Source organism: Canis aureus, chromosome 3, assembly GCF_053574225.1.
Source record: "Canis aureus isolate CA01 chromosome 3, VMU_Caureus_v.1.0, whole genome shotgun sequence".
NCBI classification, from domain to species: Eukaryota; Metazoa; Chordata; class Mammalia; order Carnivora; family Canidae; genus Canis; species Canis aureus.
The window spans coordinates 83,243,559-83,268,684 of record NC_135613.1 but is presented as its reverse complement, the minus strand read 5'-3'; the positions used below and the strand labels follow the sequence as shown (position 1 = coordinate 83,268,684).

Sequence of the window (25,126 nt, the reverse complement as noted above, 5' to 3'; positions counted from 1 at the left end):
GGGTGGGGGTGGATTTGCAGGGCGGGCGCGGGGGCCGCGGGCTCGGCCGGGCGCGGGACCCCCTCTGGGCAGCCCGCGGAGCGCTCCCGGGGGCGCAGAGCCGGCCCGGGGCGCGGGGCAGCGGCGCAGAGCCGGACGCAGAGCCGGACGCGGAGGGGTCCCCTGCCCGCGGCGGAGCGCCGGGGCGGGCCCGTCAGTCCGGGGGAGGCGCAGAGCCCGGCAGCACCAGTACCAAGAGGAAGGGAAACCAGCCCGCGCTGACATGTAAACAGGCACTTCCAAGTGGAGCAGCCCGCGCAGACGGACCCCAAGCACGCTCACTTGCACCCCGACCCGCCTGCAACCCAGCCGCCTGCCCGCCCAGGGCCCTCCCCGCGGGGCCCCGAGCTGCTGGCGGCTGCAGCTCCCGCCCCCGGCTCGCCGTCGGCCTCGGGCAGGAGGAAGCCGGCCGCCCGGCCAGTGCCCAGCGCCGGGGCCAAGGCGCCCAGCCCGCCCGGCGGGAGCGGCGGCCCGGAGGTCTGCGGCCCCCGGCTTGGATCCGCCCCCGAGGTCCCCGGTGCTAGCGCGACCCCCGCCCGCAGCCCGGCCCGCTGCGCGTAGGGGGGGGACCGGGCGCGGCTTGGGGCGAGGGGTGCGGGGGGTGGAGGCTGGAGGGGGGGTGGGTGCAGGGGGTGGGGGGATCGCTGTCTGCCGGGCGCCGGGACGGTCGCCCCCGCGCGTGAGGCTCGCCCCCGGGGCGCGGGAGGAGCCGGCGCGAAGCCGGGGCGCGGAAGGGAGGGCGAGGGCCACGTCTTCCGGGACCCCGCGCCCCGCGCCCCGCGCCCCGCGCCCCGCGCCGAGCCCGCCGCCCGCCGCCCCGGCCGGCCCCGCCGCTCCCGCGCCCGCCGCCGCATCGCTTACCTTAATAGTCCCGTCCATTTGGCCAAGTCTGCAGCCGAGCCCCCCAATATTCCACACATTGACCCGGTTACAGCCTGACCTCGCAGCCCCTTCGGATTAGCCCGGCGCGGCCTCCCTGGCGCCCGGGGCCCTCCCTGCGTGCCCCCCACGAGCGCCCTGCCCTCGCTCCCCTGTGCACGTTTGTTGTTGTAGCGGAGCGAAAAAGAGACAGTTAACCGGATGAAACTTTTTTTTAGCTAATTTTGGGAAGTGACTTCACTTTGCGAATCGGGGAGGAAGTCCTATCTCTCTCTCTCTCTCTCTCTCTCTCTGTCTCGCGCTCTCCTCTCCTCTCCCCTCTGCTCTCCCTCGTCTTCCCTCCCCCCACACCCCCTCTTCCTCCCCTCTGCTGGTCCTGCTTTTCGCATCACACACACACACACTATATAAATACACCCGGAGATGCCCAGATACATTCATGCGCGGCGCACACAGGATACTTGCTCCTGGGAGATAAGGGCGAGCTGGGAACAATGCCGGCGTCCACGCCCGGCGCCCGCGCCCTGATTCCCGCAGTCTGCACCCACCCGCCCCCAACACCTTCCCCCAAAGTCCAAAACCAAGCGCCTTTGGCCTCCTTCCTTTTCCCGGGGCCGTTGGCCGAAGGTGGCCCTCCTGACTCATTCACTTTCCGTTTCTTCCCACAGATACGTTCATTAATGCTTTTTCCAGCCGGAGGCAAACTTATTGGGGGTGGGGTGGGGTGTTGGGGGGGGGAGAGTTTACTCGGGCTGGGGATAACCTGGAGCCTACAGCCCTGGAAGATCTCGACTCAGACCGAAGCAAACCAACCATTAAAAAAAAAAAAAAAAAAAAAGAAAGAAAGAAAAAAAGAAAAGCATCCAATGGGAGTTTTTCCACCGGGGCCCTCGGCTGCCGACGCGGACTCGGGGCGGTTTCGGAAGGACCCCGCCGTCGGGGACGCGGACCCGGCTCCCCGCGCATTGTTAGCAGCAGGGCGCCCCCGGGGCAGCGCGTCCCGGCCCTTCGCTCCTGGAGAGCTCCCGGCGCCCGCCCAGGGCCGGGACCCGCGGCACCCCGGGCCACCTACCCGCGCCGACTAGGGGCAGACCCCAGGCGCTTTACCTGGACCAGACGGCCCGGGTCCCGGCGCCCGGCCAGAGCCCCCCCAGGCAGCGCTACTCAGCGCCCCAAGAAACCGCAGCACGTCGCCTCCACACTGGTCAGCAGGTCTCCAGGGCGCAGCACGCAAGATCGCCGCACAGACTCAGACTGCGCCCCCACCGTGAGCCCCCGGGGTCAGTGCTCGGGACCATCACCCCCACCCAGCCGGGAGGCCAGCCTGGCCGGCCCCCGCCACCCGGAGACCTCCCCGCGGTCCCCCTGCAGCGCCGCCGCCGATCGCCCGGGCTGGGGCAGCCTCCGGAGTCCGGGCTCAGCGAGGGGACCCCCCCACCACCACCACCACACCTCCGGGCGCTCTCGGCCTGACTCCCTTCTCCCCAACCTCCAAAACAGGTTACCTTGTCCACGCTCTCCAGACCACGCTTTGGACTTTTTCAGTTTTATTTAAGAGTCCACCCGGGGAAGGAGGAAAAAAAAATCCAGAGGAGATCCGAATCAATTGGAAAGGAAAAAAAAAATTCAAAAGGGTGTCCACAGCAGCGAAAAAAGGTGACTTATTAATTCTTTATTTCTTCTGGAGCGATTGAGCCAGAAAGCTAGCTCGCCTCCCTCCCGCCCGCCCCCCACCCCCCTCTCGAAATTAGTCTCATCAATTCAGCTCCAATTTTGGGTTCGAATACAGACGCGGGTCTGAACGTGACCAGACCTGGAGTGGCGAGTGTAGCCTGCCAGCAATTGAGACTCGGTGTGCTTATGGGGGAGTGGGGTGGGGGTGGGGTGGGGGGTGGGATGGGGGCCGGGCCGACCCCCCCCCCACCTCCTGTCTGCTTCTCAATCCAGGGGTCTGCTCCGGGGCTCCCCTGGGACAGCCACATCTGGTTACCGCTAGCGGGGTCAGTCCCCCCCTTTGCCTGGGGCCACCAGTTCTGGAGTTCAATTAAAAGAAATCAGGCTTAACCCTTTCCTCCCCGCGGCCGGCCGCCTGCCCTCTCACTCTTCCCTTCAGCTTTTCCACATGCTTTCCAGAGAGGAAAGAGGTTAAAGGGAAAGGAAGAATGAATTACATCCTTTCAAACCCCAAATTGTTTCCTTTTCAGCCCAGACTCTGCCGACCTTCAAACGACAACAGGGCTTTCAGGAGGGTGCGGGGAGACCGCTTCCCACCCGGACCTGGCCAGAAACCCGGCACCCCCAGCCACATTGCCCCTCTTTCAGGCAGAAGGGATTCCAACTTCACCACCGGGAGGCCCCCTTCCTGGTCCTGGGCAAACACTGAGGTTGTTAATGGCCACCCCACACCAGTGCTCCACTCCCCCTTCCTTGCACGACCCTCCTAGTGCTTGAGAAGGCACCTCTGCAGCAACAAACGTTGGCTAGGTTTCTCTTCCCAACTCCTATGAGGCCTGGCAAAGAGCGTATTATTATCTTCACTGCACTGGTCAGTACCGCCACCCCCACACCCCGAGCACCCCCAAACTCCTTTTTGCAGGCGCTGCCTCTCCCATTGCGAGTTGCTCAATGTGAAACTACATTAAAATGAGCACTTGCCGTCCTGTGTTAGCTGTGGGACTCAATAGCACTCTCTGTTTCTCCCTGGGAAACCAAAGCTATGACAGTTTCGTAACTTTGAAGATGGGGAGGGGGGAGAGGCTGGCATTGGCATGACTGTCACCCCTTCGTGACTCACTGACTGGCACTGGCGCCATGCCTTTTGCTATTTACCAGCCCCACCATGAGGAGCTCCTGTCCACTCACATGGCCCTCCACCCAGAAAGAAGGACCCACCCCCCACCCCAACTGGGAACCGCAGCTCTCAGAGGGATTCGAGACTCCCTCCACCCCATCCTGACCGGCTGGTGGGCAAGTTTGCCCCACTTATGTAACTTTGGGTTTGACGCTCAACTCCTGCTGCTGCTTCTATTTTAAATCCCGAAGGGGGAAAAAGCCCTAACCAAACACAACAGTAAACAAGTCTGCCCTGTTTCATGTGGTTACCACCAGACATCTGGAAAGATGGTTTGATCCTGGCAGCTCACATTGTTTTCACGAGCAGCCAAAGAGAATATTTTGAATGTTTGCATTGAGACAAATTGATAGAGAGCCTGTGGTAAGGCCCGCTGCAAATGAAAACTGTCTTTGAGTTGGGGAGGTGGAACAGCTCCCCTTCTCTCTCCCTCCCCTTTCTCTCTCCCCTCTCCCCCTCTTCCTTCTCCCTTCTCCTAGCTTAGCTGGGGACTGGTTACCCCAGCCCACACACTGGCACACACCCTCTTTCCTGGCTCACTAGAGACTGTCCGCCCGCCTTTCCCAGACTGGGCAGGGCTGGGGACCAGGGAGCCGGTGCCTGCGGCCACCGGTGCTCCTTCCACCAGCCGGGACTGGCTGTCAAGTCAGGGAGCGCTGGCAGCCCGCGGGGGGGCCGGGCCAGCATTTAAAACAAAAGTTACTTAGGTGGGTAGGGAGGGAACCCAATTGATGACCCATTTGTAGGGTCCCCTACAGACAGAAAGCACGTCCACGTCCAGACAGAAAGCGACTGTTTGGGAGACATTCGTCTGTCGAGCATCTTCGCTGGGACTTGGGTGGGACGACTGGCCTCGCACCGTCCGCACTTGACAGTATTTTCAAAGCCGCGGAAGTCCTGCTTCCCCCCGGGAGGGGAGCGGCTGGGTGAAACGTGTCTTGGCTCGCTCAATGTCAGCCCTTTTGACCCGGTCAAGACTTTCCAGGCGCGACTTCCTGGGCTGCTTTGGTCTCGGCCCAGGTTGGGGGTGGGAGGGCGCGACGCTCGGAGCCCAGGCCGCGGGGTGCCTCCTCGGATCCCGGGACTCCGACACTGGGAACCCCGAAGGATGCCCGGCCTGGCGGAGCGTCCCGGGCGGATCCTTCCATCCCTCCCCACCGCCCCCCCAACCCGGGTCCAGCGCGGGCAGTGCAGGCAGTGCAGGGAGGGGGGGGGGGAAGAGAGTAGGGGGGAGGGGGCGCGGAGGGGGGGCGGGGGAGGGACGGGCGAGCGAGCGCCAAAATCCCAGACTGCACAACTTCGGCTTCAAGTGTCTGGCCCCTCGCTCGAGGCCATAATTAATTTGAGATTTATTTTTATTGGAGAACTCGAGTCTCGTCTGACCTTAGCCAAACAAGGCTGCTCGAGCCGCCCCTGGATGCGCTTGAATGCCGGGGAATATTTCTGCAGGAAGGCTCTGCAGGCGCGCCTGCTTTGAATTTGTTTCTCAGACTTCATCTACTCACAGATTGAAGGAAGATTTAGAGCCTCTGCTCGCCCTGCCCGCTCCCCACGCTCGCTCCCGCCTCTGCGCTGAGCGGGTTCAGGGCGCTACGTGGGAGGCCGCGGCGGCGGGAGGCCGGGGGCCGCGGGCCCGGCTGGGGGAGGGTCCGTGCGCCCCGAGGGTCCCCAGACCACGCGGCGTCGACGGGGAGATCCCGAGGGAGCCCGGGGCCGGCCAGAGAGCGCAGGCGGACGAGAGGTGGAGACCAGCCAGGTGCCGGGACTCTCACCCAGGGCGGCGGCGCCTGGACCCGCGGCCCGGGGGTAGGGGTGGGGGCAGGCGGGGGAGGGAGAGTTTCAGCCTCTCCCCTCTCCGTCCGCCCGGCCTCCCGGCGCCCCAAACGGCATTTATTCCGAGTACAGACCTGCGTCCTTGAAGCGCCGCTGCAGGACCTGCCGGCCAGATGCTGCCCCTGGGCCGTGTCGCTGCGCACATTCTAGGGCCATAAGCCTCCTTTGGTCTGGTGTGTGGGGTGGAGGGGGGTCTCGCCCCGGTTCAGCACGGGCTGAAGGCAGGCCAGGTGGTGAGGGAGCGAGGAGAGGTCTGGAAAGTGGAGGACCCCGCCGGGCGGGGTGGGGCGCGCGCGTGGCCTCCCGCCTTGCGCTCCTCCTTGCTCTGGGGGCCAGGATGGCTCCGCGGGGTCTCCCGCGTCCTCCGCCCCATATCTGCCAGCTGACCGTCCAGGTCGGAAGGCTCACTGAGAAAACGGCTCCTGGGGTTTGAATTCCTGCTCTGCACGTCCCAGCTCCGTGGCCTCAAACGAGTTCCCTGACCTCTCTGTGCCTCAGTGTCCTCACCCGTACCTTGGGGTTGTAATGGGGACCTAACCCTCCCAGGGCTGTCGCAAACCTGAGCACGAATCTGCCATTATTAATAGTATCGTGGCTCCGCCCCTTACCAGCTGCTAACCTGTCAAGGCCTCAGTTTCTCATCTGCAAAATGGATCACCTCCTAGGGTTGTTAGTAATATTAAGTGAGTCAGCACAAATGCGATGCTCAGAACGGGGCCTGGCAGGGGCGAGGGCGACCTGAATTCAAGTCGCCACCACTATTCACCCGCTGCGCCGTCCCTGTCTTGGAGTCACCCGGGTTCCCTCTGGCCCTTTCCCTTGCTCCTTCCAGCCTCGCCCCGCCCTCAGCGCCCTCCTGCGGGCACCTCCCCGAGGCCCCTGCGGGTTCTCAGAACCCAGGTCGCGGCCGCGTGCAGTGGGCACCCTTGGCGGCTTGGGCCGCTCGGCTGGCTGCAGGCTCCGGGCCTGGGCGCCTGGGCCCGCGGGGTGTTCGTCTACAGCCTCGGAGCCGGGTTCCCGACGCGCCGCGGCAGGGGCTTGGCAGCCGGGGACTGTTTGCGCCCCTCTGGCAAATGGTCGATGTAGGGAGCCGGAGGAACAGACCCAAGATTGTCCCCGCTACGCAGACCTTTCGCCGCCATCAATGCACCCCTTTGTGCAACAATACAAACTTTGTGGCTGCTGAAAAATCCCTTTTTTCCCCCTTGAAAAGAGCTCCTGCGGCGAGCGGCTCCTTTGGCGGCGGGCAGCTCCTAGACTGCTCGCTCCCCTCGCCCTCCTGCCCACTCCGGGCGCTCCGCTCTCCAGGGCCGGCCCGCTCTGCCCCCGACCCTCGGCCTGGGTGGGTCTCCCGGGCTCCCACGTGCCCCTCTGGGGCTCGCCATCCCCGAGGTTTGGGGTCCCCGGGTGGGTGCAGACCTCGGGGGGGGGTGGGGGGGGCCGCGGTGGGAGGGATACTGCAGCTCCCCGCGCGGGGCCACTTGCAGCCTCGGGGGCAGAGCTGGAAGCGAGAGCGCCCTTGGCTTCAGGTCCTGGGACTGGCGGGGGTGGGAGGGGCCCCGGCCTAACCTCCCGGGAAAACTGGGCTCCACGAACCCCAGCGCGCCTTCGTCCCCCAGTCCTGGCCGCCGTCCGGCCGGCCGTCCATCCACTGATTGTCGCCGATACACTGATTCACTTATTGTTCATTGATTCACTGCAGATGGAACCCTTCGTACTCGCCGGGGCTCCAGGACCCGGGCTCCCAAAGTGGCTATAAAACTCCTTTAGACCTCGGGAGGGGGTGGGGGGGGTGCCACCTTGTGTCAACAAATTTCCCTTTAGAGAAATGGGAGGAGGGCTGCACGCCAAAGCGGCGCTTCCGGAGGGTCGCACCCCACGGAGGCGGCCACGTGCGGGCACACGGTCCCCCCCACCCGGGGCTGCGGTCGCGGACGCAGGGGGAGCTCCGCGCGGGCACCGGGGGCGGGGTTTGGGGCGGGGGCGGGGGCGGGGCGGGGGCGGGGCCGGGACCCGACCCGTCGGTTTGCAGCCGCTCGGCGCGCCCTTCCTCCTCCCGCTGCAGGGGCTCGAGGCTCGCAGCCGCCGCGCTCCCGGGGCTACCCGGAAGGAGGGAGGTCGCGCCGGGTCCCTACCCCGGGCACCCCCAGCCCCGCCCCCTGGGGTTGCTTTTCATTTGAACGTGTAACCCAGATGTCCCGGCCCCGGCTTGTTTACATTCTTGGGAACTGTTGTGAGTGAAGAACACGTCCGATCCGTCGGCAGAGATCGCGCTCTGCGCTCGGGAGGGGCGGGTGGGGCCAGGGAAGGTGGGCCTGAGGACGCACGGGGCCTGGAAGCGGTGGGAGAAGCGCGGGGCGTGCTCACACCCGCGCACACCCGCGCACACCCGCGCACACCCGCGCACAGGCCCCCACCCTGAGACCCGCCGTGCGCCAGCGGCGCGAGCGCAGGGCCCCTGGAGTCCCACCCTGGCGCGCGGTCCCGGGCCTGGCGTCTGGGCGCCCTGCCCACCTTCAGTCTCCCAAACGGTCCTCCTCAACCAAGGATGCCCGAGGGTCTGCGTGCCACCCTCCTACGACCCATCGGGAGCGCCCCAGGCTCCGGACACGCCCGCGGACCCTCCACGTCCTTTCCCCCGGGGAGGGCCCGTAGGCCCCGATGGCAGAGGGGGCTGGGGGTCATTACCTGTTTAAAGGCGCTGTCATGTCTTACCTTGACGTAAGACGATGTGTCGGGGACTGTCTGAAACATCCTCGGTTGGTGAGGAAGGTCGGGAAGGCCGCGAAACCAACCTGGGTAGGAGAAACCTCAGTGACCCGACGGTACCTCCCCACACGGGTGAGCCGGTGGGGGGTCGGGGTGGGGGTTGGTGATGAAGGAGAAATTCAAAGGGAGAAGACTCGGGGAGTTGCGAGGCTGGGCTCCGCCTGGGTCTGCAAGGAGGATCCGAATGGTTTAGGTGCTGGACACCCGCCCTGCGCCTCTGCCTCCAGACCGCAGGCTAGGAGATGGTGAAGGTTGAGAGCCAGCTCACGTCATTGGGTCTCCTTCCCACAGACCTGCAACCCTCCCCTCTCCACAGGGGGAGACACCCATTTCCCCCAGGCCGGGGTAGTTTCACACCTGCGGACACTGGGGTCGTCGCAGCCAGAAGAGAGAACGCTGCCCCTGCCGGCTGCCGGGATAGAGGTAGGTCTCCCCTGGGAGGCAGCCCCAGGCCCCAGGCCCCAGGCCCCAGGGAACAGATATTTTGCAGCTCAGGCTCTCAGGACACAGATCTGCCTGGCTCTTCTGCTACCCCTGGAACCCACCAGTGTCCAGCTGCCCCCCCTCTTCCCTGCTGGTGGACTGCCTGGGGAAGAAGACTGGCTGAAGGTTCTGGAGATCTAGGGAGGCCCTTTCCCTCAGCCCCTGCTTCTTCAAGAAAATAGTTTTATGGCAGAGACAAAGACAATGAATGACGCAGTCTCATTTCGAGTGGCAGAGGAGATGGTGTCTGAAGTCTGAATATTTGGGCTGGCGGGTGCAAAAACCACCCTAGGACGCCAGGTGCCTCTGCGTGAGCCTCTCCCTGCCCTGCCAAGTCTGGCGGCTGTCTCTCCCCTCTTCCCTTCCTTCTTTTTAAACCATCTTTAACGTGGCAGCGTGCAGCTTCTCCGGCAGCCAATGTGTTTCTGATAAAGCACTTTTCTCCCCACTAACAAATTCCAGCTTTTTGGCTCCTGAAGCCACAACACACATCCACGAGTTCAGGGACCAGGTATGCTCCTTTGGGCTCCTAGATTCCCGTGCCCTGCCTCTACCCCAGGTCCTTGCTGAGACTGTCCCCCATTTTCTTTGAAAGTTGGAGTGCACTTTGCCAGGAAAGTGAGAGAGAGAGGATAAAAGAAAAAAAAAAAAGGAGAGAAAAGAAAGCTCCAGGGGGAGAATGAGAGAAAGAAAGAGCCCCAGAAAGCATTTCCCGGCTGCAACTGGAACAGGCAGCCCGGCAGGGGAGAGAAAGGCGCTGCCACCACCCTGCATTCCCCCAGAGGTCCCCCACGCTCGGCTCGCGCGCTCACCTTAGACACCCTTTCCTGCTCAGCCAGCAGGAGCTGGCTCCAGGATCTTGGAGCACTGGGTGCTAATTCTCTGCGCCCGGAGCCCCCGATCCGATCCGTGAAGCCGAATTAAACCTGCTGGCTGCCCAGAGTCCGAGTGTGCCTTTCTTTGCAGCGCGCATCCAGACAGCCAGCCTCAGTCCCTGCAGGAGCTGGGGGGCTGTAGAAACCACTCGTTGGTCTGCGCGCCCTGCAGCTTTCCTCCGTGACGCCTCTCTTCATCCCACTCCCCCTTCCTCTCTCTTTTCCCGTCTTTTAATTTGATTTCCGTTTTCTTATCAATATTTCAACTGCCGTCTGATGAATTGTTCTAATAGACAGCCACCCATCTGCCCCTAGCTGCTTTTCCAGAAACCTCACGGTGTTGCTGGGAAATGTCAAGGAACCCAGGGAACCACACACATACCACAAATGGGAAGCCAAGAGGAGACACTGAGACCCAGGCCTTCTTTTATTTGATGAGGTTTACATGATTGCCATGCAAATAATTATTTCTCAGACTTAAACACTGTGACAGAAGTCCTCTTTGATTTTGCAAGTCCTTAGGTTCATCTTACTTAAAGGTGACTTTTTCCCTTATTTGGACTTTCCTTGGCATACATCCTTTTCGGATCCATGTTTTCTAGGCAGCATCTCTAAGAGCAAGGGGATTTGCAAAGGTCAGAGAAGCGGCCCTGTCATGGAATTTCAATTTTAAAACACATTTAACAACACCCTCATTCAGAGTCCTTTCTGGGTCCTCGAGTTTGTGTTTTGTTTTGTTTTAAATTTTGGAATCCTAGCTCATTTCTTCAATGCAAGACCTAGTCTCGAATGGGGCTCAGATTTCTGTGAACGTGCCCACATTTGCTGTTTTAGTTGCCCAATCCTAGGGCTGTTCTGCACATAACAGCAGGGCCTTGCCTTGCCTTGCGGATGAGCTGCCTGTGTGCTCTCTCCCTGGCTGGCCGGTGGTTTTCACACCCTTGACTTCCCTGCTCCCAAGTCTCCCGTAACCAGGGCTGCTCACCAGGCCCCTGCCCAGAGCCCTCGAGTGTGTTGGGTTGGGTTGGGGGGGAAGTGGGGGTGACAGGTAAGGGTAGAGAATGTGTCAGTTCATCAGAACAAAACCACAGCTGTGTTACCTCTGAGAATTCATTGCCTCAATTTCTTTTTTTGAAAAGATTTTATTTATTTATTATTCATGAGAGACAGAGAGAGAGAGAGAGAGAGAGAGGCAGAAACACAGGCAGAGGGAGAAGCAGGCTCCCTGTGGGGGGCCCGACGTGGTACTTGATCCCGGGTCTCCAGGATCACGCCCTGGACCCAAGACAAGCGCTAAACCGCTGAGCCACCAGGGGATCCCCATTGCCTCAGTTTCTCATGCTTCCCCCTCCTGGTCCTTCCTTTTTGGGTACCCAGACCCCTGACTGCTTTGGTTCTGGACACTTAGAAAATTAATGTGGTACCTGTTCCCTCTTCTCCGCCTCCCCTACTCCCGACCCCTCAACCGGCTCTGGAAATTTCTGAGCAAAAGCAATTGCTAGGATTCCATTTCTGGGGAAAGCACACTTATCACCCAGATCTCCCCACGTGGGGGGTATGAAGACTGGCGGCGGGGTTATTCATTATTTCCTTCTCAACAATATCCCGATTTTTCTCTCCGTCCCTCCCCCAAAGCTCAACATATTGAAACATTTTGCTGCTTAATAAGAGCAGCCGGGAGAGCTCGGAGGTGAAAGGCCAGCCTGGGACCGTGACTGGGGCTGCCTGGGCTCGGGGCTGCCGGCCAGGCGCCCCCGCCTAGCGCATTCCTGACCACTGCTTAGGAAAACAAGGCAGCTTGGGGAGGGGTGGGGTCTGAAGTACAGGAGCCAGTGCCCCCTTGGTTTTGTTCCTGGGACTGGGGAGAGATCGTCTTCCCTCCCAAAGGGAACACACGCTATTCCAAACAACCACAAATAAAACAGACGGTGCCCCTCTGTCGGGCAATACATCCTACCCACATGTCATGCTTTTCAAAAGAGAAGTTCTGGGACACCTGGGTGGGTCTGCCTTTGGCTCAGGGTGTGATCCCGGGGTCCTGGGATCGAGTCCTGCATCAGGCTCCCCGAAGGGAGCCTACTTCTCCCTCTGCCGCTCTCATGAATAAATAAAATCTTAAAAAAAAAAAAAAGAGGGGCTCTTTCCAGGATAGTTGGAGATTTGAAATTGTTTTCTTTTCACCCCCCTGTCTCTTTTCTCTTCTTGAAGGGGACTTCTAGGAGATCGCTCTGAGTACCTGCTTCTGATTTCAAACCCTTTCTTCTGTTTCAGAGTTATCACATCCTTATTTGCAGACCTATCTACCCAAGATTTGCCTCCCTTCATTAGAGTGTCAGCTCCCTGAAGGCAGGTGTTGAGGTTGTTTTGCCCACTGCTGGACACCCAGTGTCCATACAGATAGACACGTAGCGGTGTGCGACAATTATTTAACTCCGCCTCTTCTTTCTGAACAATGAGGAAGGAGGGGACTATGATACTAAACCAAGCCATCATGTTGTTACTAAGGGAAAACTGACAGGAACATTTCACCTGCAGGTACTAATTCATTTTCTGCTTTGCAGGGTTGGAGGAAATCAGTGCTCACCTATAGGTTTCCTTTTTACATAAATAGTTTAACTGGGGATCAAGAGATCATCCCCTTCCCCAAGCACCGTGGGTGTGGTCGGCTGATGGAGGGGTCCTCTGCTAGTTTTGTACCAAACTCTTCAGTGTCTGTGCATACATATGCATGTATGCCTCCTTATTTCTTCCTCTTCCTGTAATTTTAAGACCCAGAAGGGGTATTCACGCCAAGGATCATGCACATAATAAAATCTTGGTGGTCCTGGAAAAAGCAGAGGAGCTGAGAATGCAGTGAGGCCCGATCTGGACTCCCTTTCAGCTAGGGTCTCAGGGCTGGACGTGTTTGTGTGCACACGAGGGCACTGGGAGGATTGTGGATGCCCACCCGGGGAGTGCCTACAGCCCTAACCACCGTGTCTGGGAGCAGGGGTGGGATGGGATTAGGACCCAGGCTCTCTCATCCTCTAGAAGGATATTAGCCAACTCCCTTTGTCACCTGGAGCCTTCAATTTGCCAGGAGAAAATTGCTGAAATTGGTAACAGCTGCCATAAGGAGGAGCCTAAGAGAGGAGAGAATGAAGGGGACGGGGCAGGAAGACTCATTAAAGCCAGCTTATCCTTCTAACTGCTTCCAAAGGAGAAGGGGAGGGGGCTTTCTTACTCTAGGGTATTGCTCCCTTGCCAGCCTGTACCAGGCTGCTTCCTCGGGCCATAGATTTGCAATCCAGAGCCTGGTCATTAGCACGTGACTCAGGTGTTGAGTTGAGGAGAGCTGGAGATTGGAATCCAAGCAAGGCTCCCAGTGGGGAAGACTGGGTCCTTATCTGGGTGGTGCCACCACGGGTTCTATGGTTCCCAAGCAAGACCATTAGGGCCCAGCTTCCTTATCCAGCTAATGAGAGAGCTACAGTTAGATCATCCTGAGATGCCTTCTGACAAGCATATGCCATAATTCTGTGAGAGTATGGAACCTGGGAAAGGATGTGGATCAATGGAAAATTAATGTTCTAGAGTTAGGAACTTTGGGTTCCGGTTTTAGTTCTGCTCCTGGTGAGTAGTGTTATGAGCTGAACTGTGTCCCCCTGATGCTAAAGCCCTACCCAACAGTAATTCAGAACATTAATGCATCATGTGAAGAGGCCTTTAAAGAGGTAAATAAGGTGAAATGGGGTGGGGGTGGGGGCTTAATCCAGTAGGGCTGGTGTCCTTATAAGAACAGGAGAGTAGTATACAGGAGTGTGGGCGCCCAGAAGACAGACCACGTGTGGGCACAGTGAGGCTACCAACTGCAAGCCAAAGAGAAAGGCCTCGGGAGTGAGCACACCTGCTGGGACCTCGATCTTGGATTTCTCATTTCTAGAGCAGCAAGAAAATAAATTTCTGTTGTTTAAGCCACTAATACTTTGGTATTTATTTTGGCAGCCCTAGCAAACTAATACAACTGGGAAATAGTGTTTTGCTGTGATTTGGTTTCCTCAAGTGAGTAAAAGACTTGACAATGCTGAAACACTTGATTTAACTTTTCTGGAACCCTCTGGGATGATCAAGATCTATTCATTGCACATCCACAATGTTTTTCGCCCTGTGTAGCCTTGTGTATAAAGCAGTCTTCTGGTCTTTCCACCCCAAGTAAAGACTTAAATCACATTGAGTTTCAACGTCCTCTACATTTCCTATCCCTTTTGCTTTTAATGACAGGAAGGAAGGAAGTTGCTTCCTGCTCTTCCAACAAGCTATTTCAGATTTTAAAGGGTAGCCAACAAGATGTCACGCTCCTTATCTCTCATTATTTGTGTCCTCTTGTAGCCCTTGACAGGCTGCAAACCTAGACTGAGCTCCTGGAAATTACAAGGAGAGAAGAAGTGGGAAATCTGCTCAGGGAGATAAGTCCAGGAAATGGAAGCAGTGAGTAGAACAGGGTCCATGAGAAGAGATGTCAGACTGGGGCACTTTGGGTTCTGACGTGTGTGAGCGGGCTGGTCCTTTGATTCCCATCACATACCAACACACACACACACACACACACACACACACACACACACTCATTCATGCATATTCTTGATGTAGCAGAGGCTCTTAGGATGCAGGAGCATGGGGTTCAAACTAAGGAGCATTCAGAGCAAGGATGGAGAACTGCTGGATGGAGAGATCTATGATCTGAGCAGGTGCATGAGAAAGGGCCTCTCCTAAGCTAACAGATTCATCCCTCACCTCCACCTGCAGATCAAACATATGTAAAGTTTCCTTGGACTGGGGCGCCCGGGTGGCTCAGTTGGCTAAGTGTCTGACTCTTGATTTCAGCTCTGGTTATGCTCTCAGGATCCTGGGATCAAGTCCTGTGCTTAGTATGGAGTCTGCTTGGGATTCTCTCCCTCCCTCTGCCCCTCTCCACTCCTCACCCCACTACCCCACTCAAGTGCTCTCTCTTTCTGAAGGAAAAAAAAAATCCCAGGACTGTGGATGAAGAGGTAAGGTTACTGGAGAATGAATAAGACTGAGCATTAAGGCAAAGAGGAGCTCTTAAGACCAAAGATTTTTATATACATTATATTCTTTCCTTCAACTCCCTTAGCTAGTTTTTCTCTTCCTTAAGTTATCTTTTCATGAATATCAATTAATTAATTTTGTTAGATAATCCCTGAGCCCCGTTCCGGCTTAAATTTTAGTAATTTTAAAGAGCATATTACTAGTCTCATCTACGGTTATATATTTTTTTAGGTTATTGGGAGACATTGTTCTTCCTTGCTCCTGTTTAAAAGTGAGAAGAAAAAAACCTAGACAGAAGTCGAAGTTGGCCAGTGCCAATCCTTCATAAATAATTCCAGTATGGTTCCAAGTTGGGTGATGCTTTTTCTGGTAGAATGGAATCATTCATTCACGTATTCATTCATTCATTCATTTGCTGGGGGCAGGAGGGTGGGTCTTGGGAAGGACCTGAGTAACATCACTTTGCTATCTCTGAGAAGGCAAAGGTTCGCAAAGACTATGTTATCCATCAAGTTCAAAGCTGCCTGTACAACCACCGCGGTGTTGGGGGCAATGAGTCCGGGATCTTAAAGGATTCAAAACATAATTGTGTGGAGTGGGACGACAGTGTGTCTGCTTCAGCTTTGAGGTGGAGGATGATGGTATTCGCTGAAAACAAAATAACTCTTTGGGTTGCTGTTGAGAAAAATGCCACAGAAGTAAAAGTACGCTTACTCTGGCTACCAAGGACACCGCAGCGTGTTATATGGAGTGTAGATGCTTTATTCATTGCCCCCTGCCTGCCTTCATAGCCTCAATTTTAAAAAGAAAAAAGGGGGAAAAAAAAAACTGGACAAAAGTTGGGGCGGGGCCAATGCCAATTAGCTTCCACACAAAGGTCTTTGGGGTATATTTTTTAAATGGAGGTGGTAGTTGCAGGGTGAGGTGTGGGCCATGTTTGAATGAGGACGGATACCAGTAATACCCCTAAGGATAGTTTTTTTTGAGAATTGAGATGCTTTTGACCAAGTGCTTCCAGCCTCTAGATGGAAGAGATGCTGTGTCCATACTGGTCTGATGAGATACTGGTCTGAGGTGTCATTATTATTTTTATTTTGGTGACTCTCAACTTTGATAGACGGGCGCAGTGGGGTCCTAGAGAGAGCTTGGTCTCTCACTATTACTTCAATGCACGTCATAGCTGAACATAAAACAATGTCCCCCACTTAACACAACAAACACTGGGGACTCACGGCCTTGTGAGTTCCTCTCAGTGAACCTGCTTTCCCTAGATAAGAGATCAAAAGTGGAGGGAGGGTGTGTTTTCATTTTCTCGGTACACGTTTTCACATCAGACTTTGTGAAGGAAGGTGTCTCCTAGGTTTTTGGCTGGGGGCAAGTGGAACATAGGTCTGTCCCGAATCTTCCTTTCTCTTTTTAAAAGATCAGCTCCGTGAGTGCCACGAGGGACGAGCAGAGGATTGGACTGTGAGGTTCTCATTGCTTCAGCGTGATTGGTAATGTGGGGACAACAGGAAAAGGAATTATGTTCCCCACTCTGTGAGGCCTACTTGCTGCTTCTGGGGGTGATGGCTTTGGTTCTATTGAAAAAAAAAAAAAAAGACTAGTAGGGGAGGGAGGGGTGGAATGAAGTGGATCTTGAAGAAATAGTTAAGAAGTGTGTAATGCCCCTTCCAATCCTTATCACTCTTCCCTCCAAATTCTGACCCCAGAAGGGGCCGGCCTGTGTGGCGACCGGAGCATGCCTGACTTTCAGATGGAACCGTCAGTCCCTTCTCTGACTCAGCTAGCCACTGAGCTAGCTAGCTGTCTTGTGCTTCTGAGATCTCTGTCCTTTTCATTCTGCTAGGCCTTGTATAGAAGTGGCACCAGCAGTGCAAAAGCAGTTCTCACTGGAAATTTCTTGGGTCAGCTGAGACCAGAGTCCAATGGGTACCACGTCTTCAGCTACTAGCTTGGGGAACCAGCTACCCCAATCTTTTTTTTTTTTTTTTTTTTTTTTACTGCATCCCTAGATGATTCTCTTTATTTAGGCCTTCCTGGGGCGAGAACATCACTCATGGTCAAACTTGAGCAAGCTGTCTGAAATGGTTTTCTCGCAAGGGCCGACAAGGGCAGATGGTCAGATGTTTCAGTTGGGGAAGCTTTTCGATTTGGAAGCAAACTGAATTTTGGCTTCCATCTCTAGAGAAGAAACTGGTCATGGCTGTGAGGCCCAGAACCCTGAGCGATGATAAGCATTTGCAATCTTGAGCGCTTATCTCCTGCTGTATCTGGCCTTCTTGCATTTATAAAGTAAATCGGGAAATCTCACCACAACAGGCTTTCCTGTGAGGAGGCTGGCATTTCCTGCCTGCCCCACTGGGGACAGGGATGGAGGGAACACACTGCTAATGTCAGGTTTCCTCATTTCAGCCTCGCAGCTGCTGCTGCTGCTGCTGTGGGGAGAGGGGGGCAGGGGGAAGATCAGACAGGGTGTGGGTTAGGGCGAAGGAGGTCATTGGGTTTTTTTTTTTTTTTTTGATACACTTTTCATACAGCTTTCTGACACCTAAACCTAGAGCAGAAACCACCCGTTGTTGCTTTTTGAACACACGTACACAAGTACACCTTCTGCATATGCCTGTTGCGTGGATGCTCAGCTGACCTGCTGTGATGAAAGCGATACTCTCTGGACCAACTACCATTAAACCGGTTATATTAAAATTAAAACTATGTTCCATTTCGATGCAGCAGGGGAGCATTCCTGTAGGCTCCACAGTGTCACCTTTGAAACATTCCATAAACAAATAATGCTTTTGTAAAGAGGCGCCTCTCCCCGCCTCTTGCATTTATCGTTAGGGTGAATTTTATTCCATTTTTCATACATGTGCTGTTGAGAAGATTGCTTGTGCTAATGAAAAATTTCTCATATTGCTCTGTCAAAGAAAGATAGGACTGTGTGTAGAAAGCTCCATCTCGTTCTGCTATTATAACATTTGTATAACATATTTCATGTGGTGCTTACAGTCACATGTGATTGGACGGACCCTAGGGAAATCCATGCTCAATTTCCAGATGAAGAAACAGAATCTGAAACAGAAATCATTTCTTTTTTCATGGCAACATTTAAATGTGTTATTTCATCAAGCAACGTGATTACTGTTATCGCCATCGTTTCCATGGTGAAACTGAATCATGTATGAGAAACCTGAATCTGTCAAGAATCATCTCATGTATTATCTAAGTAACATGTTTTAGACATTATCTATGATTATATAAATAATTGGTCAAACTTTGCAGGGGGAGCCATGGGGCCTGGCTAGGACTCAAGTCTTTGCACTTCTAATCCTCTATTTCCCTGTTGAGTTTCTATCAGTATGGCTCCTGAAATTTCTATCTCCTTTCAGTGATGGTGGGGTTGCTCCACATCAGTCCCAATTCCCTGATTTTTAATGACTCACTTCTCTCTTCTTCTATGTTTATATATGTTTTAAAGACTTATTTCTTTGAGAGAGAGAGAGAAAGAGCATGAGCAGTGGGGAGGGGAAGAGGGAGAGAGAGAGAGGTAGAAGCAGGCTCCCCAAAGAGCAGGGAGCCCAATGTGAGGCTTGATTCAGGGCTCGATCACATGATCCTGGGATCATGATGTGACTTGAAGGCAGGTATTTAACCTGCTGAGCCCTAGGTACCCCCTCCTTCCATGTTGAAAACACCTAGTGTTACTTTCTATTTCCCTTTCTTTCATCCCAGGAGGAAGGCTTGCAAAGATAGGAGAGATAGTTCGTGCCTATGCACCCCACTTTCCTAGTGTTACTATATTACAGAACCATGGTACCATTATCAAAACCTAGCATTAGAGGACGCCTGGGTGGCTCAGTGGTTGAGCATCTGCTTTCCGTTCAAGTCGTGATCCCAGAGGTATGGCATTGAGTACCTGACAGGGAGCCTGTTTCTCCCTCTGCCTGTGTCTCTGCCTTTCTCTCTGTGTCTCTCAAGAATAAATAAATAAATAAAATCTGAAGAAAATTTTCTATAAAAAAACGAGAAAACTTAGCATTAGTACAATACTCTTAACTAAACTTCAGACTATTCATACATCCTTGGTTTTCCTGCAATATCCTTATTCTGTTCCAGGGTCCAGTCCAGACCCTATGATGTGTTTTATTGTCAGGGGTCCCTAGCCTCTTCCCATCTGCAGTAGTTCTTTGGTCTTTACTTCCATTGCATGACTTTGACATTTTTGAAGAGCATTGGTAAGGCATGATGTAGGCTGCCTCTCAATTTGGGTTTATCTGAAGTCTTACCATGATTAAATAGAGTTATGTGTTTTGGGGGATAATACCATTGAGGTGACATGCCTTCTACAGCGTGTCATCCTGGAGGGTCCATGACATTGATGCCTTATTACTGGCAATGTTGTCCTTGAGCACTGCTCGAAGTGGTGTTGGCCCTGTTACGCCACTACAATGTTACCATTTTTTTCTTTTCACAGTTAACTAGAATTTGATGGTGGGGAAGATATTTGCCATTAACAAGTATATTCTTTGATGAATACTTCGAGATCATGCAAATATCTTATTTTTCCTTACCCTTTTGCTCATTAATTTAGGGTGGAATTCACCCTAAGCAGTAATTACTGTGGTGTTCTAATGGTGATTGCACTCATCCCTTCTACATTTATTAATTGGAATTCTTTTTTAAAAAATAGTTGTTCCTTCGCCTTTCTCTCTCTCTTCCTCCCTCCCTCCCTCTCTTCTTCCTCCTTCCCTCTCTGTTACTTTCTTTCTCCTTTCTTTAATTACTATGAACTCACATATATTTATTTTATTATTTGAATTGCCATCTATTACTATAATTTATTTTGTAGCTCAAATTTCAACTGGTTTGACCTGGGCCATTGGGAGCTCTTTCAAGTTGACTTCCATATCCTTTTTGCCATACCCACCTGGTCTGAATTTTTTCCTTTAACATCTCCTTACTTTCAGGCACCACACAATGCTTCAGGATTATCTTGTTGTTTTCCCCACCCCAGCCCTGGAATTATCTGCTTCCCCAAGGATCCCCAGTTCCTTGGATTGACAATGTATTTAGAAACCAAGATTAGAGGATTAGTTGCTCTATTTGCTACTGGGGGCTACAGCTTCTAGTCCCTCTCAGCAGACAAAACAAGGGAATATACACACATATCCATATTTCTTTATCTATCTGTGCCCTAGTCCGCTAGTGCTGTCATAATGGAATAGCACAGAAAGGGTGGCTTAACACAGAAATTTCTTACAGTTCTGGAAGCTGCAAGTACAGGATTAAGATGTTGACTGGGTTGGTTTCTTCTGAGGCTTCTCTCCCTGGGTGGCAGGTGTCCATGGCCTCACACAGCCATGGTCTCTCTTTCTCTCTCTTTTCCTATAAGAATACAGTCATCTTATATGAAGGCCCCATCCTTATGATTCATTTAACTTCAGTTACCTTCTTAAAGGCCCTTTCTCCAAATACAGTCACATTCCGGGTTACAACTTCAACATATGAATTATATGGTCCATAACAATCTGTTTCTATATTTTACTCTGAGTTAATGCCATTACCTCCAATGCCAACCCAATGCCACAGGGTTCATCCCGGAATTTCCTCTTTGCTTATTTATAATCTCTGTCTCCAACAATGAGAAATGTGGCACTTATTATCTACAGGATATTTACTGATTTGTTCAACCATAGTGTACCTACAAAGCCCTTCGGAATTCCTAATCCATACCCTTGGGAGAAACAGATTCACCCAACTAAAATGTAGTGGTTTGCTTCTCTTTATATATGGTTCTTTTTATTTTTAGCTTTACAGTATTTGGTCAACACACAGTTTCCCAAAGTTACTAGGTCCCCTTTCTTACTCAACCTTTTGGTATAGTTATATCAACCATTTTAATGCAGTTATATTCAATTGTCATGGTCTGAATTCCACCTGGGGTTCTCCTGAAACTGGGGTTGAGTTTTTAAATTTACATACTGTAAAATTCACTCTTTGTGGCATATAGTTCTATGATTCTGAGAGATGTATCACATCACCACCCCCAAATTCTCTTGTCCTGCCCTTCCTTATACCCCCAATCCCTGACAAGCACTGGGATTTGCTTTCCATCCCCAGAGTCTTGCCTGTTTCATAATCTCATATAAGTGGAATCACACAATATGTAACCTTTAGGTCTGGCTTCCTTCACTTGGCAAAGTGTATTTAAGATTTATTCATGTTGGTGTATGACCTAGTAGTGTGTTCCTTTTTGTGGCTGAGTAGTATTCCATTGTTGGTAGTACTCATTGTATGGATGTGCCATGTTTTAGTGATCCATTCACCTACTGAAAGACATCTAGGCCATTTCCAATTTTTGGTGACTATGAATAAAGCTATAAATGTTTGTATACAAGGTTTTGGTTGTATGTAAGTTTTCAGTTTGCTTGGGTGAATATATAGGAGTGGGATTTTTGGTCTTTATAGTAAATGAACATCTAGCTTATAAGAAACTGCCAAACTCTTCTCCCAAGTGGTTGTGCCATTTGCATTCTTATCAGTAAGTTAGAGAGCTCCCCTTGCTTTTAATACTTCTGAGCACATGAGCACTTGGTGTAATGTGCACTTCCCTGATAACTAACCATTTTGAATATCTTTCCATGTGTGTGCTTGCATATACATCTGCCTTGATGCAGTGTTGTTTCAAGCCTTTTGTCTAGGATTTTATTGTTTAGTTCTTACTAATTTTTTTTTGTTGTTGTTGTTTAAGGAGGCTCCACCCAGCATGGACCCAATGTGGGGCCCGTACCCACGGCCCTGAGACCAAGACCTGAAGTGAGACCAAGAGTTGGCCGCTTAACCAACTGTGCCATCCAGGTGCCCCTTATTCTTGTTGAGTTTTGGGAGTTCTTCATATATTCTGGAAACACATCTGTTGTCACATTTATCTTTGGAAATATTTTTTTCCATTTTGTGTCTTGTCTTCTGATTCTCTTAACCGTGTCTTTCTCTGAGCAAAAGTTTTAAATTTTGATAAAGTCTAGTTTATATTTTTTCTTTTATGAGTCTTGCTTTGGCTGTCATATCTAAAAACTCTTTACCATACCTAAAGTCAAGCAGGTATTCGCCTATGTTATCTTTTAGACCTTGGATAGCCTTGAACTTTACATTTCAGCCTCTGACGTATTTTGAAATAATTTTTGTATAAGATGTGCAATATTTGTAATGGTTCATTATTTAATTACTTAATATTTTACATACAAACATCTAACTGTTCCAGAGTTGTTTGTTGAAAAGACTATCTTTTCTTTATTGAATTTCGTTTGTACCTGTCTCAAAAATCAGTTGACTGTATTTGTGTGTTTATGAGTTCTCCATTCTGTTCTATTGATCTATATGTCAATACCATATTGCCTTGACTATGGTAGCTTTGTACTGAGTCTGGAAATCATAGTGTGAATGGGTAACGTGAGTCCTGTGACTTTGTTCTTTTGCAGGTTTGTTCCGGCGACTCTAGTACCTTTGTCTTTCCAGATAAATTTTAGAATCACCTTGTTGAACTCCATAAGACTACTGGGGTTATGTTGGGGATTGTGATGAACCTATAGTAAAACAGAAGGAACTGACATTTTAACAATATCAAGAAACGTGAAATTTGCAAGTATTTTCTAAGGAATTTATATGACATTGGTGTTCATTGCTCCATCTGACCTAATTGTACTATTTTTGCTCAACTTTGTCACTAGTGGCTAAGATTAGCCACAAATATCAGTATTTAACATTACATAAATGCTTCAGTACTGAACCATATAAACATAAATATACCCTTGATTATTAAGGGATTAGGCTAATAATTCTCCAAAAAATCATGCAATGCTATACATACACAAAGACTTACTTGTGCCTATAGTTTTATTATATTTGCAATTAAAAAGAAACTTTCTTTTTTTAACTACTGGAAAACTCCTTGAAAAGACCAAATATGTAGAAATTTGAGTACCTATTAAGGGCTCAGAAATTTGATTGACTAACAGAGCTGTCAAGAATGATTTCACAATTACAATTAGATTTCCACCACTAACAGTACTATGAAGCAATATAGTGTAGCGGGTAAGATTCCAGCTTTGGGTCAAATAGACCTAGGTTTGTGTAATGGCTCCTCATTAACAAAGAGTTCTAATATGTCAAAAAGTCCTAATAAATACCAACTTATTTTTTGTATTAAAGTACTCAGCACAATGTCTGGAACTTGATTCCCAATAAATACTAACTATACTAATAAATGGCTTTTTATCTTAAATGTTTCAAATATTTTTTATTATCACTGATGAAATTTGGTTACACCAAACTCTAAAGAATTCAGAAGCTACAGATCCTAAAGTGTACCTATTCTGGGGGCACCTGGCTGGCTCAGTCAGAAGGGCATGTGACTCTAGATCTTGGGGTCATGAGTTCAAACCCCACAGGGGGTGTAGAGATTACTTAAATAAATAAAACTTTTTAAAAAAGTATATCTATTCTGAAATGTAGTAACATCTCCAGAAAAACTTCAAATAAAAAAATACCTGAATTATTTCCATTGAAATCAGTCTACATACAAGGGATAAATTCATAAATTGTTTTTCAGGGCAGCCCGGGTGGCTCAGTGGTTTAGCGCCGCCTTCAGCCCAGGGCCTGATCCTGGAGACCTGGGATTGAGTCCCACATCGGGTTCCCTGCATGGAGCCTGCTTCTCCCTCTGCCTCTCTCTGTGTCTCTCATGAATAAATAAATAAAATCTTTTAAAAAATTGTTTTTTTAGAAAAATTGAAAGTATCAGTGACTGATTTTTAAACAGAACCAGGCAGCCTGATAGTCTAGAATATTCTTTTTCCTTTTTAAAGATTTTATTTATTTATTTATGTGTGTGTGTGGGTGTGTGAGAGAGAGAGAGAGAGAGAGAGCACGCATAAGCAGCAGAGAGGGGTCAAGGGAGAAGCAGACTCCTCGCTGAGCAGGGAGCCCAATGTGGGGCGCGATCCCAGGACCCTGAGATCATGACCTGAGCCGAAGGCAGACACTTCACCAAGTGAGCAAGTCAGGTGCCCCAATCTATAGTATTCTTGAACTAATTTCAAGGTAAGAAGGCTCTCTTCAGTTTGTAGGCACACACACCTACCTGCACCTTGTGGTGGGTTGAAAAGTGAGACACATTTGGCTTTAGGAATTCATCTGGTTCAGTTTATAAACAATCCTGTACAGTTACTTAAAAAAAAAAATCCTCTACTCTCTCACTGTTTCTGCATGACTGTAGGAGAAGCTGCCTGTATCATGCTCCTAATTTTCATCATTTAGGTAGATGAGCATACAGACCCGGGTGATATTTGATCAGAAGCAGCCACAGAAAAGACCCTATGCAAGGTGTTGGCAAATGAGGTCCCCATCACCACCTCCAGAGGACCATGTCCTACTTCTAGATCCTACTTTTAGATCCATGATCGGTCACAGTTTCTGGAAACTGAGGACAAAGGGAAGCGGTTTCCAATCCGATTTTTCCATTTGGTTCAGGAGCAAGGATTGGGCCACCCCACCTGATTCTCAGCCCAGACAGTTGTGCACGACTTGACCCTATTGAGCCAGTTTTTCAGGAAGTTCAGGACAGCTCCCTCCTCAAAAGCCACGGAGCAACAGCCACCAGTGGGGACCGAGACACAGACTCACCAGGAGTTCAGGAAAGGAGATGGGCCATCGGAGCCCTAGAGGATTTGTCCAGGTGCTCCCGGGCTGGGAGCTCAGGGACCTGGAAGACGCATAGCACCCTGGGCTCTCCATGGTGGGTGACTTCGAGTCTCTCTTCTCCGATTCCATTTCCTGCCTCTAACGGCCACAGCTTGATCGTTGAGACTTAGCCACCCGTGACTGTGGAGGGAAATAGAGGGAAAATTGAGCTGCTGCCTGCATCTCCTCCTCTGGCACCAGGGGCTGGGCCCGAGGTAACTGAACCCCAGCCAGAGCTCGTCACTCACTGTCACCCTTTGTGTTAATACCATTCGGTGAGGATTTGGGACAGAGATTCTGAATCTTGCAGAATCTTGCAGGAGAGCTCCTTCTGCGCTTAATTTCTTTTTTTTTTCCTTTGAGCTTAGAGATGAGGAGCTGAGTCTGTAGTGGACAGAGATGAAAGTCATGCACGATAAAAGGGCACTATTTAATCCTAGGGAGGGAGCCAGCGAGTGCACATCGAGAAATGGAGATTGAGGCATGATGGAAGGAGAGGTGTAGTTCCCAAGGGGTTGTCCCTTGTAGACATTCATCTGGGCCTCTCAGTCACCAGGAATCCTACCCTTCAGCCAGTCATCCTACCCTGCCCTGCACCTCTGTTTTCCTA

At 51.8% G+C, this 25,126-nt stretch overlaps 1 protein-coding gene and 1 long non-coding RNA gene across 6 annotated transcripts in view; one reads left to right on the top strand and one right to left on the bottom strand.

Annotated features, from left to right (window-relative positions):
- Positions 1-9,900, bottom strand: part of FLI1 (Fli-1 proto-oncogene, ETS transcription factor) — a 122,624-nt gene extending 112,724 nt beyond the window's left edge. For 2 of the 4 annotated variants that reach the window (XM_077894152.1, XM_077894155.1), the window contains exon 1: positions 901-1,262. In XM_077894152.1, the coding sequence (XP_077750278.1) occupies positions 901-918 (18 nt within the window). In that variant the 5' untranslated portion in view covers positions 919-1,262. Of the gene's footprint in view, positions 1-900; positions 1,264-8,317; positions 8,398-9,666 lie in introns of those variants that run through there. The other 2 variants (XM_077894154.1, XM_077894156.1) reach the window with 2 other exon arrangements.
- Positions 890-25,126, top strand: part of LOC144311517 (uncharacterized) — a 49,666-nt gene continuing 25,429 nt past the window's right edge. The window contains exons 1-2 of one of the 2 annotated variants that reach the window (XR_013377124.1): positions 890-2,574; positions 21,530-21,636. This is a non-coding gene — a long non-coding RNA (uncharacterized LOC144311517). Of the gene's footprint in view, positions 2,575-8,144; positions 8,795-21,529; positions 21,637-25,126 lie in introns of those variants that run through there. The other variant, XR_013377123.1, reaches the window with a different exon arrangement.